The 13,255-nt window shown below is 36.5% G+C and overlaps 2 protein-coding genes across 2 annotated transcripts; one reads left to right on the forward strand and one right to left on the reverse strand.

Moving 5' to 3' along the window:
• The first annotated feature begins 89 nt into the window (after positions 1-89).
• Positions 90-1,878, forward strand: LOC128885880 (ceramide-1-phosphate transfer protein). The gene is made up of 4 exons (XM_054140197.1): positions 90-572; positions 868-1,076; positions 1,151-1,326; positions 1,385-1,878. Exons 1-4 carry the CDS (start codon positions 445-447, stop codon positions 1,505-1,507), a joined length of 636 nt encoding a protein of 211 aa, XP_053996172.1. The 5' UTR covers positions 90-444; the 3' UTR covers positions 1,508-1,878.
• A 58-nt stretch (positions 1,879-1,936) lies between these two features.
• On the reverse strand, positions 1,937-7,856 carry LOC128885879 (solute carrier family 28 member 3-like). The gene is made up of 12 exons (XM_054140196.1): positions 7,612-7,856; positions 7,298-7,363; positions 6,031-6,196; positions 5,781-5,952; positions 5,523-5,688; positions 4,438-4,632; positions 3,511-3,672; positions 3,359-3,452; positions 3,118-3,277; positions 2,843-3,011; positions 2,148-2,487; positions 1,937-2,077 (listed from the first exon to the last, which is right to left on the reverse strand). Exons 1-12 carry the CDS (start codon positions 7,639-7,641, stop codon positions 1,992-1,994), a joined length of 1,806 nt encoding a protein of 601 aa, XP_053996171.1. The 5' UTR covers positions 7,642-7,856; the 3' UTR covers positions 1,937-1,991.
• Positions 7,857-13,255: the final 5,399 nt, after the last annotated feature.

Raw genomic sequence — 13,255 nt, forward strand, 5'->3', positions numbered from 1 at the left:
CGAGTACTCGGTTCGGCTTGATTATTCGAGCCGAGCTTCGCTTTTCCGAGCTTTCCGACAGCACTACTCATTTTCCATGGGACTCGTAAATATGTACATTCATATCAAATTGCTCGAGTATTGACAATATATGTATCAGTCTCAAAAATATCGTTAGAATAAAAAAATTAATTTTGATACATGACCGATAGATGTATATACACAAATATAATAAGTAATGATGTATCGATTGAATTTTTAACCTAATTATACAGTTTAAATATCACTACCCAGCGTTTCATACACGCGCTATGGGACTTGCAATGAAGAAGAATGGGTTGCGTCCAGCGTAGCGTATTCCCCTCAAATGGCAAGAAATAATAAACACATAAGTACGTATGCACCTTCGTGGCAAGTCAGTCGCTACTCGTACTCACTGTACTGGATACAACTGGATACGGTGACATGGCGGAGGGTTTGGAATTGAATTTCTTTGACTTGAGGCTAGTCCATGATCATTTTGATCGTGCTCTTTTACAAGACGATGATATTGACCTCAAAGCCTACTTGGATGCTTACAATGAACTGTACAAGTAAGAAAACAGTAGAGCAATTGTTTTCTTTGTTGAACATAACCTTCAATCAGCAAGAAGCTAGAAGTTAGAAGTTCAGATAATTCCAATATTTTAACATCTCCTTCTAATCAAAGATAAATTTCTATTTTTGATATATTCTAATTTATAGATTCTAAGTTAGATATTCTTTGTTTTTCTGTGTTTTGAATTGTACTTATGGAAATACTTGTTGAAGACATAGTAGATTTCCTACCATCTGGATTTTTTTGTATACCTAATTTGTGCAGAGTATAATTTACATCCTTACGCACAGATTTTTTCAACTGATGGGCAGTGTGTTTAGCTTTGTATCTACTGATTTAAAGCAAAAAATCGAGATACTAATCGAGTTGGTAAGCAAAGACAATCAGAATTACACTACTGTCAAGTCTATGATAATATATGAGAAGGAGAATAATATTCTTGGCAATGGAGATTACACAAATGGAGCACGTACCCTGTTGAGACTTCATAGAGGTTTAGGTAATTTGCTATGCTAAAGTATGTCTGTGCAGAACTACAGATTTTTATGCTACCCATAACAATCGAATTTTCAGATTTTATAAGAGAATTTCTTAGACGGCTATGTGACCTTTCGGACACCGAAAAGACATCTAGTTGTTGCCAGGATGCATACAATAAAACTTTAGCCAAACATCATCCATGGGTGATTAGAAAAGCAGCGGTGGTTGCTATGTACACGATGCCCACTAGGGAGCTCTTATTTAAAAAGGTAAGCATTTCTATGCAACAATTATAATATAATTTGGATTTCAATAAATTTGTTTTAGGTTTGCGGAGCAGATGTCCAAAGAAATGTCGATGTCTTACCAAAAATGTTAGAAGTAACAGCTGATGTGTTCAACCGTACCCATAATCTTTATGAAATTCACGAACTTCACACTCTGCCATAAAATAAAAATTAGGTATCAATGAATGAAAATGCTGCACTTGCTTGTTTGAGCTATTTGGAAGAGCACACAATTTAAACATTCCGTGTTTGAAATGTGATAAGCAACAATACCATATTAGGAAAAAAACATTGTCAACGCTTTGTGATATACTGTTACTTACATTATATTCACTTTTATTTATAAGTAAGGAAAATGTACAAAATGCACTAGTTTAGGATCCCGTACTTTCTATTATAGTATTCGTCATTTATTTTTAGTTAGTACGTGCAATTCGAAAAATCGGTTTGCTCAATGATTCGGGGTGTATTTATCTTTTCAATCTTTTTATTATAAAATAATATTGTATAATAATATTAATGGATATTAGCGAAGAGCTTGTCTTCTCTCTAACCCTGTCTATATACAAAAATACTTCACAGAAGGAATACATAACGTCAGTCTTCAAACTAATGAATCATCTTGTAATGGCTACTCGTTCAATCGACTAACAACTGCTGCACGTGCCATTCGCAAGAGTCAAATCTAATGCCATTGTCGCACCAATTATATCTTCTGCAGGCATTAACATTCCTGAAAATAACGTCACTTCGTTGATAAAACAGATCACGAAGATAAAGTTGGTGCTCGAGTAATATCTTACCAGCGATGCTAGCCGTAAGGAAACAGACTGCACTGCCAGCTATGAAAGCCCTCACGACGGCGCTAGCGATATTTTCCTTTTTCTCCGGTGCCAACGTAGATAACACGCCAAGCGTGATTCCTATGGAACCTGGATTCGCGAAACCACAGATTGCGTATGTAGCAATCGCCTCGGTCCTACCATAAATTAACGTTTGATTTTTGAACTCCCCCAACTTCTGGTAGGCGACGAACTCGTTGACAACAGTCTTCAGACCTATCAGAGTCGCGACATACTCGCACTTGTCCCAGGGTACTCCCATTATCCAACTTAAGGGCATGAACAACCTCGATAATATAAACTAGAAAATATGAAACGACTAGCAGTATTTATGACGATCAATTTTGACGGGCTATTTTCAAGTACGTCGATTCACAAAAATATTGGTACCCACAGGAATGAATAGACATATGAAAGATAAAAGAAGTAATACAAGATTTTTCTATACTTTTCACTTAAGAAACATAGCACTTATGTTATGAAATTAATAAAGCTACCAGAATGAACATTAATAGTATGATTTATAAATATGAAAATCGAAAAATCTTTGATTATTTCTGTTGTGTTTCACACCACGATACTCCTTCCGTATGCCAATAATTCTGTGACTTGCTATAAGTCGTCCCTTTATGGAAGCGTCCTATTGTCTCACTTACTTCAAAGCTCAATCCATCGAAACCAACCAGCAGGCCTATCCAAGACAGTAGCGCATTTACCAACGCGATGAAAGACACGAATGCGATGATATTGGCGATTATGCCCAAAACTAGGGGAATCCCTGCCACTGCACCCTTGCTGGCGGCGTCCATCAAACTGGCGTCATCTCTGAACGAATTAATAGATATCAATTTGTATTCGAGGCGGTCTCATCGAGGAGTGTAATATAAGGGAACAGTGGGTAACAACTCCGTTCCCTTACTACACGACTCACGATTTTTCCAGTTTAATGTCATCGCTCGAAATGGAAGATATCTCTGTCTCGGGATAAAATAATTTGGAGAAACAGAGGGATGCTGGTGCCGCCATCAGCGAAGCCGTTATCAAGTGAGCAGGATTCGCACCGAACCCGATGTAGGCAGCCAACACCGTTCCTAAATAGAACTAGACAACTTCAATCCTCCCGATGAAAAGAATCGATTAAAATATAAATCATGCAGTTTCTCGTTACTAACCTGATACCGATCCAAAACCCGAACACATGATAGTGTGCAACTCCGACGTAGTTAATTTGTGCAAGTAGGGTTTGATGAGTAATGGAGATTCTGTCTGAAATAGGCGAAAACTTATGGTATTCGAATAATCGTCACGTTTCTTATCTCCTTACCATTCCGATAAAGATGTTGGCAGCGCTAATTACTGATTCGCAAATCGTCGTCCCCAACAGTTTCTGCAGAACACGGCCTAGATTCAAGATGATGGACTGCATGATGCCCAGGTAGTAGAGAATTTGGATGAAGAAGCTAAAGTAGAAAATTACTGGCAACACCTGAAAAGCAACGTGCAACGATTGGTGTCTGAACTATCTGTCGATTGCTATGAAAAATTGGTCAACTCTCCGAGTACTGAATAATCTTGGCCTAAGCAATGCGCACTAGGAGCGGAATACTTATTTTTCTAGCGCGAACTCTGTCAATCGAATATACAGCGACTCCAAGTCAAAACTGTAATTTCTACACACCAAATTAAATAATATAAAAAAGTTAGGTAAACCTTACGTTTAAGAGAGGCAGCTCCGATTACCTTGAAGCAATCCTTGAAGTAAAGTAACGGCGAAGACTTGAAAAACAAATCAATTTTTTTAAGCGAAACCTTATATACTTTTATCCATTAGATAATAGCATATGTTTATCAGTAACGCAGTCAGCCAGTTGGTCAAAAAAGGATAGATCACTTTCTTTCCTTCATTCTGTCTTTTATCCTTGTTTGACCGACTGGCGAGCTGCGTTAAACTTACTGACTTGAAATTTCAATTTAAAGCTTTATTTTACGATAAATGACCATGAATTATAGCCTACAATTTATAGGTCGATGAATTTATCTAAACAAATACCGTTATCTTATTCATAAAAATAGATAAGATTTCACTTAAAAAATTTAATTTGCTTTTCAAGTCTTTCCAACTACTTCACTTACGACAAAATTATTTATACCACATAATTTCTCTATTTGAAGTACATAACTTTTATATAAATATTTTATGAAACATCCTCTACGCGTAATATCAATCGAAAGATTAAAACAAACCACTGACAGCAAATGCGAAGACTCCCTGGTCGACAAGGTTCTGCGAAAAGATGAAGGCTCCACCGGTTTTGGCAAAGTTGAGGAACGTTGCCACTTTGTCGGAGATACACTTCAAAATCGCTCGTCCAACGGCCCATCGAATCGTCAGCAGACCAAAGATAAATTGCAGAATCAGTCCGCATAGAACGGTTCTCCATTGAATCTACATGAATTTACACAAGGGGGAAACGTCACTGGCTGGGTGGCAAACCCTCAACGCTAGCGGGTTACCGAAAGGATTCTTACGGACACGTTCCCACGAAAGCAAAATGCATGCAAGTAATATTCGCAATATTTGGACGGTTTCGTGGTAAATGTCCGGCTGTAAGGACGTTAAATTTCAAAATTTCAAAAGTGTTGAAATATTCTAAAATTTCAAAATTTCAAAAGCGTTGAAATATTCTAAAATTTCAAAATTTCAAAAATGTTGAAATATTCTAAAATTTCAAAATTTCAAAAGCGTTGAAATATTCTAAAATTTCAAAATTTCAAAAGTGTTGAAATATTCTAAAATTTCAAGTGTTGAAATATTCTAAAATTTCAAAATTTCAAAAGTGTTGAAATATACTAAAATTTAAAAATTTCAAAAGTGTTGAAATATTCTAAAATTTAAAAATTTCAAAAGTGTTGAAATATTCTAAAATTTCAAAATTTAAAAAGTATTGAAATTTTCTAAAATTTCAAAATTTCAAAAGTGTTGAAATATTCTAAAATTTCAAAATGTCAAAAATGTTGAAATATTCTAAAATTTCAAAATTTCAAAAGCGTTGAAATATTCTAAAATTTCAAAATTTTCAGAACAAATGGCTGAAAACGGTGTTTTTTGCCACTATTTCTATCGAAAGTACGGTTTCGCGACGGTTTTCAGATTTCAAGAGTACATTAGTTCCCGAGACCCTTCAAGTGCATTTATCACATTCTCCATTAATAAGATCACCGGTGAACTTGATAAATATTCCAGAATTTATCACATTCACCGTAACATATATAATTCATAATCGCTGTAACGAGTTTAAGAAACGTTTAATAATAGTCTGGTTCAGATTCGCTTACATGACTGGGATGCTTGGAGAATATCCATCCGAAACAAATCAAGATAACGATACCGCCGGCACTTATCAGTCTTTCCCTCGAGTCGACTGTATCGAAAATTAGAAAGACGATTATAGCACCGAATATGCATACATATATCGCCGATTGCCAAATGACGGCGCAGTGTCTGAGAACAACGAGAGGAAAACACTTTATATTAATTGAAGCACTGTTTAAAATACGCCAAGATCGTACGTTACAATCCATAAATGTTCTTACTTGCTTGATCGGAATTTGTTGACATACTGTTGAAAGGGCTGCTTACATAGAGCGAATGCCTTTTTGACGATGCGTTTCATAACAGAATTATAGAGAACTCCGCCATAGCCAAACACGTACAGTAGGATTAACATTCCGTAACCGTGACACCAATCGAAACCGTACCCGGCGTCTGGTAGAAAGAAACGTGTACCTTTAATTGTATCTTTTACACTGGCTACGCAATCTTAACGAAATTACGTTAACCTACTGTAGTTGTTCCAATATAAAGTGGCAAAAACAAAGTAGGTCAATATCACGACGTTCAAGAGAGTTAGGAACAGTAATTTGCTAATCCTGGGGTGCTCCAGCAGTATATTATTCAGAGTGTCGTACCCAATTGCTAAATAGTTGTAGGACTTGGTAGGTGATTTTTCCTGCGAGTATACAAATTGGGTTTTAACGATGTTTTTTGAAAATACATTGATCTGTTATTTATTATAAGTACATATATCACAGCGTAGTGTTCTATTTTCATTATTATATAATAGTAGAAACTATTTTTATTATTTAATTTTACATTATAAGTCAATTGAACTAATTCTATGTCACCCATCGCGCTGTAGAGACATATTTTATAGTATTATAATTAGGTTTAACGTAATGTAACGTCAATGTGAAAATATAAATGTGTTCCGAACTATTAAATCCACCTAACGAGTTAAGTTTTGTGATTTTCAAGCATGAATGCATAGTGACTCACGCATAATCCGATATCGTTGTTGATATCGTCGTTGTTCAAACGTTTACCTTTGGAAACAAGAAGTCCTGGTAACCTGGTCCGATGCATTTAGTAATTTAGAATTTTATCATATTTCTGTCGTTGACATTACATTATGTTAACCACGTGTCACGTGTATCCGGTTTAAACGTTTACGAGGCACGGATATCAGAAGACACGTGTGTTAATTACACACGTACCCGTGTAATTAATAAATTCAGTGCTTCTTTACACGTGAAAAACAATTCAGAATAATTACAACCGTATAATACACGCGTTATACGCGTACACGTATAAATGAAGGGTATTAGTAAAATCTATATTGTATACCAAACCCGAGAAAATGTTTGAGTTCATACGTAAATAAAGTTTGCCAAAGTTAATTCGAATATTTTTGCTTGATTGCGGAAATGTAGTCGACTTCACGGAATAATTTTGCTTCAAACGCCTGGTTAACAAGCCGTTAACATATTTCTTTTCAAGTTTTGTAATTATCATCTAAAACTAAATTCTGTTAACGTTTGTTTCAAAACTTTATCAAAGTACATCGGCTAAGCTCAGCATTTCTCGGTTCAATTTACTGGGTCGGCGCTAAAAGGGTTAAGATCGAAGCGCGTAACGCGTTCAAATCGAATTTACTCGTCTCGACGAGACAATGACATATCTTGTCGCTAACGCGTACAGTGCTACGGATACCGTGAAACAATTACATTCCTTTGTAACTGCAGACGCAAAAAATTCTAAACAAATTGCGTACCTCTCTCGTCTTGTCTTTCGTCTCATCGATTCGATTACCAGTCTCTAACGTGATCAGCTCCCTGTCCTGCAAACATAGCGACATTTTGTCGAAAACGATCGGTTGATTTTTGACCGATATCATCCGAAGGTTCGATCGCGTACAATCTAGTCACGGAAAAAATGATCGTAAGGCAACGGAACGAGGTTCGAGTGAAAGTATCGCTGTTAGACTGTCGAATAAAAAAAAAAAAAAAAAAAAAACGTGACACAAGGAGTGGCTAAATGAACGGTATCGAAAGAAATCACGGACACGAAATATTAAATATAGAATACCTCGAATGCTGGATTCGCGATTCCGGACATTTTTCCGCGTTCTGAAGCAGCGAAGCAGCGATATCGTGTTCCCCGTGACAGACGCTCTTCAATACTGACGCGAAACCTGCGAACGCATGTTTCGTAACCGAGTAAAAGGAATAACAATTATTCCAACTGAACCGAGCGTAATTGACGAGCGTAGGTATTTCGTGGCCCGGATGACAATCGTTCGCGTAGATAGCAGATAACGCTGATAAGAGTTATCCGTGTCTCGTGGTTCAGCGTCGACTATCTTGCTCTTCGAAAATCACTTTCTCCCATTCGCGATTCGAGTGACTAGTCGCGATCGGCGTAGGACATCGTCTTCCTTCGATGGCCACGCGGTTTCCACGTTGATCTTCGAAACGATGCTCGGGATCGTCACCGGGAATTCCGTGTCCCTAATTGCGATCCGCCTCGAAGCAAGCGGAAGCTACAACTGCTACCTACCGATGGAGTTGTGTTTCGTTACATCGGTATCGCGCGACGCCGATGGTTCACGTGCACGGAAACGAACGATTCGATAAACTGATCGGTGGCGATTATTATCGTTCGACAGTACGTCAATGATAAGGATGTAGGGGAAGCCCGTGCCGGTACAACGATGAACTTCGAGTACAAGATTTTGCAATTGACCTAATTTCACGCGATCCGATTCAAACTGCAATAGGGTGCACGAGTTAAACATTGTAACTATCACGGATTTCCACCTGCTGGGCGATAAGATATAATAAATTGCGCCGAATGGCTTATCACGAATTATCGTTGCATATGTCAGACAATATTCTTTGTCGATGACTAGTCGCGTGGCCGTTTGACGGTCGCGTCAACTTGTGAAAGTTATTCCACCGGTTTTTCATTGTCGTGTTGACTCCGACTTCTGCTTGGTTAACGCTTTATCAACCGGGAATCTATTCGTAGAGTTTTTAATTACAGTGCCTATCTACTGCAATCGATTAAACGTGGCATGCGGTTATCTACTTCCAACGCTCAATTTGAAGAAACAAACAAGATTTTTGATGAACTTAGCAACAGTATGCAAGTACAACGACATCATTAACGTCAGTCTAAATTAAAATATATAGCTATGACAAATGATTTTTCATATCATATTGAAGAAAATATTCTTTTTTTTTTATGCGATGGAGAAAGACCGCATAAAAGAAGTCTCGCTTGGGAATATTTATTTCAAGGGAGTACTCATGTCCAAAAATAGAATAAAAATCCTGAGAAACAATATCTAAATAGAAAAATTAATTAATTCACCTTTAATCTCATTTCAAAGGCGATTTCAAAGATGAGGTAAAAAATGGCCAGTCTTTTACATTTGAATGTAATCTCAATTTATTCTAATGCTACGCAGAAAACTAAGTATTTATTAACGTTTGGAGCAATCATCTCTTGCAAAGTTAAACGCAAAGTATAATGGTTACACATGTGTCCTTTATCGAAATGAACGACAACGTATTCTTTGTCCAGAAATGTAAAATAACGTTACGTTGAATACTGTTGGATGTACAACCTAATGATTGGGTACAGATAAGAATATCGGAATTTATTTAAAATATGTTAGTCAGTCTTGTTTTTTTCGTATTTTTTATTTATCAATAAGTCCAACAAATTAATTTTTGGAACGAACGAATACCATTCAGAAGATAAGACTTGCTTTCATTCAAGTTTCAATTCTCTTTCTGTATATGCGAATATATTAATTTGCGCAATCATCCGCGGTCTATTAATTATATAACTAAACTAAAGGGATTTCCAAAAGGGACACGAATTTTGTTTCTTGACCAAACATAAATTGTATGAAATGAAGCCGATTCGTTTATTTAAAATGAATGCATACACGACTACGGTTAAACGCGAAAGACGTACTCTTTAAATCTTTTTACTCCGAACACGGTAACTAGCATTTTACAGATTTTTTTTTTTTAATAATAAAACGCCTATTTGAAAATCCTTTTATTTTGTGATTACGAATGTCAATCCTCGTCCTATATATATTGATTTAAGTATCAAGTTTACATCCTGTTCAATTCGTTGAAGAAGCTGGTGCAAAGGAAGATACACACAGTAATTGTTACTTTTTTTTTTTACGATTCCAGAAGAAAGTACAGAGCACGTCAATATCTCTATGGAATTATACGCAGGCCCTGGATTAAGATGTAAAGCGATGTGAACCGTCTGGGAAAACTCAGAGCAGCAATCTTCGATATCTGGTTGCGATCGAGACGGAGAACAACCGCGTGCTGGAAAAGACCAATGCGCTCGGTTCCGTGTAATGACCGCCACGAGAAAATTATGAGATGCGTTTCCTGAGCGATAATTGTCGTCCACGCGCTTCGGTGGTTATTTCTAGCGGCGGTTGTGTTACTTGACCATGCTGCGCAAGGTGTCTTCACCGCACTGTGGTTCCAAATCCGAAAAATCTGGCCAACGCTGTGAAACAAATTCATTTTTTCAACTAGAACCTTACATATTTTTATCCCCAATAAGATAGTTTTGTTTATCAAAATTTATCCAATTTATCAAAATTTATTATACGTGGTCGTTTATTCTAATATAAAGCCTCAATTGGAATTCGCAGGCGGAAGTATACGATTCTTAAGCAGCAGTGATGAAAACAGTAAACAGTCGATTATGAATTATACAGAATTTTCGAGTACATTAAACTCGCGTATAACGTAAGTTTTTATAACGCGAAGTTGTAAAACGTGCCGAAAATATTGCGACCACTGTTTCCATATAACGCGATTTCTCGTACAATGCGCTAAACAATAAAGCACAAGAATTCATTTCCTCTATGTAAGCGTTGAATAATTATTACACAATTTTCTTTATCATTATCGACTTCTATTCGATAGTTGTTTTATTTTTTTCACAAGGTCACTTTTAATATGCATAATGACACGAGTATCAGTGGTAGATAGCACTTGAGAATCGGTAACGTATCAATGAATTGTATCCACGATTTGTATAATTTCTTACGCGTAATGTAATCGTTAAATTGCGAATTTTATCTATTTATAATACAAGAGAATATGACTGTACATTACAAAACTATATATTAAACAAAACGAGAAGGTGTATTCACTTATGCAAAATGAAATATTAATAGACCTTTCGGGCGTCATCATGTATCCTGTGTTTTGTTATCCAATAATAGTGGGTGACGATACAGCTATTACTATTATTATATTCCACGATTTCTGTAATTATGAAATTATTTATATACTAAAGGTTTGTATCTCTCATTTAATTCACGTATAAATTGATGAATAAATGTCTACAATCCGTAATAGCTCGAAACCAGTTTATTCGAAAGGAGAAAAATTCTTCGGCGCTAGGCACGCAGCGAAAAGCTACGCGTCAGGATAGCGTCGATTTTGAGTGTCAGATTTTTTACGCTTCCCGTGACTCGAGATGTCAATTAATTTATGCGACCTGCGCTGTTTATACGCACGTGGAACTGTTGCGGATAATAAATTAACAAGTGGAACTTTTCCTACGCACGTGGGCCGATCGAAGGTCTTCCTGGAAAGAAGGAATTCGACTTCATTAGTCGAGATTTTCTTGGAAGAAGTCGGCTTGCCAGTAGCCAGGTACCCATAATCTGTAGCCGATCTTTGTTTTTGACGACGACAAAGAAGTTCGGTTCAAAGGAACCACCATTCAGATTGAAAAGGATTTTATACTTGGGACTATTTATCATATCGAAACTATTTATGCATGTATTAAAACAATATACATTAAATAATATTTCTGGCATTCACGAAAAAAGTATTAATCTATACAGGGTGATTCTGGAATCTGGGACAAGCCGTAGCTCTGTTCTGAGCAGAGATACAAAAATTTGTTAGAGGACAAAGTTGAATCTCTCATGTTGGGCCACTTTTCCGCACAGAAAATACTTGCAACAGGATGGAGCACCAATTCATAATGCCCGGAATGTCACGCGATACTCAACGAAAACGTATTGAGAAAAATGGCTTGCCACACGAAGTCTCACACCTTGACCCAATCACTTGCGTTAGAGAGAATTGTCCCTTCTCATCCAGCTACGGTCTTTGATTTATAACCAACCCTAGTTTAAGAGAATTAATTTCTAAAAAAGAAACGAGTAGAATTCAAACAGAAATAAACCGGATCGAATGGATTGAGCCATGTTGTTATGTGTAGCTTACGAAAACTGTGCGGTTAGCAAAGCGTTACGTTGCAAAGGTCCCCTATATTCCATACCAATTGTGTTTTATTTAAAAAAAAAAAAACATCTGAAAATCCCTTTTGGAAAACCCTATATAAACAAGCAAGTCTACTTCGACCTTGTGCTGGATAGGAGGAGAATTGGGAAGATGACGCCGCGCTTATCTCTCGGAGACGTGAGCAGTTCCGTCGCCAGTCACGTACAAATTTTTGTAAAAAAACCACGTTCGCGCGTTTTCTGAGCGCACGCGCTACCTGACGCCCGAGCGACAGGGAATTTGATTTCCCAGACAGTGCTTATACAGCGAGGAAGATCACACCGTGTACGCTACAAGTCTAGGCGACGATAGATCCACAGAAACGGAAGCAAACGCGATGGGAAAGAAATAAACTGGTTGTCCTTGATTCCATTCCCGGAAGACCGTTCCTTTTCTACGGCAATATATCGACGCATCAAACTTTCTCGACGATTCACAGCGAGAGTCGTAATCAAGATTACCTTCTTCAGTTTCAATTCTTCGTTGCTGAGATGCTGAAGCTTCTTATTTCGATCGATGTTTACTGACGTTTTGCTTTGACGTGCTTGGAACATCAAAAAATGAAAAAAAAAAAAAAAAAGAAATCAATGTTCTTTTTTTAATTAAAATCTGAGCGATTCTGAACGCAGTTGTGTGCGATCAGAATTTAATTTGGACCACCGGGAGTGCTCCAAACTAAAAATTTGTATTTCCCGCTAAATTATCGATATAAATGTTATCTAATCGTATTTATTTTTATCAAAATCGATTAAAACACTGCCTTTCTCTGCAACTAGTACACTTAGTCTAGCTTACGCTTAAACAAATTGAATCGGTATGCAATTGATACTTCTACGAAAGTTTTGAAACCATTGGATATTTCTCAGTAATTCTTATTTTCAAATGCTAGTTCACAGGCTTATTATATCTTTATTATATAAAGATTAATCTTGTCAGTGTAATTGTATCGTATTGATTAGATTTCATGCCTTATTAATGATGTGTAAGCAACAGTATTGATCTCTGCTCGATATCGTCCAATCACATCAAACATTCATTATGAAAGTATTGGTATCAAAAATTTATATCAAGTAAAGATTTACGGCCACTTAATACTCCACTCAATCATCTATCACATTTACTTGTGTACTTCTATTTAAAATTAAAAAATTAGCTGTATTCAGAAATATTTGTGCTTTATTAAAAAACGAATTCTTCATGCCTCTTTAGAAAATCCTTATATACCTATGAGAATGAGAGAGTTACAAATTGTTATGCCTTGTTTAAATATATATATATATATATTGATGGGATTTTGTATAATAACAAATATTTGGTCGTATTAATATATATATATATATATATATATATTTAAACAAGGCATAACAATTTGTAACTCT

Source organism: Hylaeus anthracinus, unplaced genomic scaffold, assembly GCF_026225885.1.
Source record: "Hylaeus anthracinus isolate JK02 unplaced genomic scaffold, UHH_iyHylAnth1.0_haploid 11982, whole genome shotgun sequence".
NCBI classification, from domain to species: domain Eukaryota; kingdom Metazoa; phylum Arthropoda; class Insecta; order Hymenoptera; family Colletidae; genus Hylaeus; species Hylaeus anthracinus.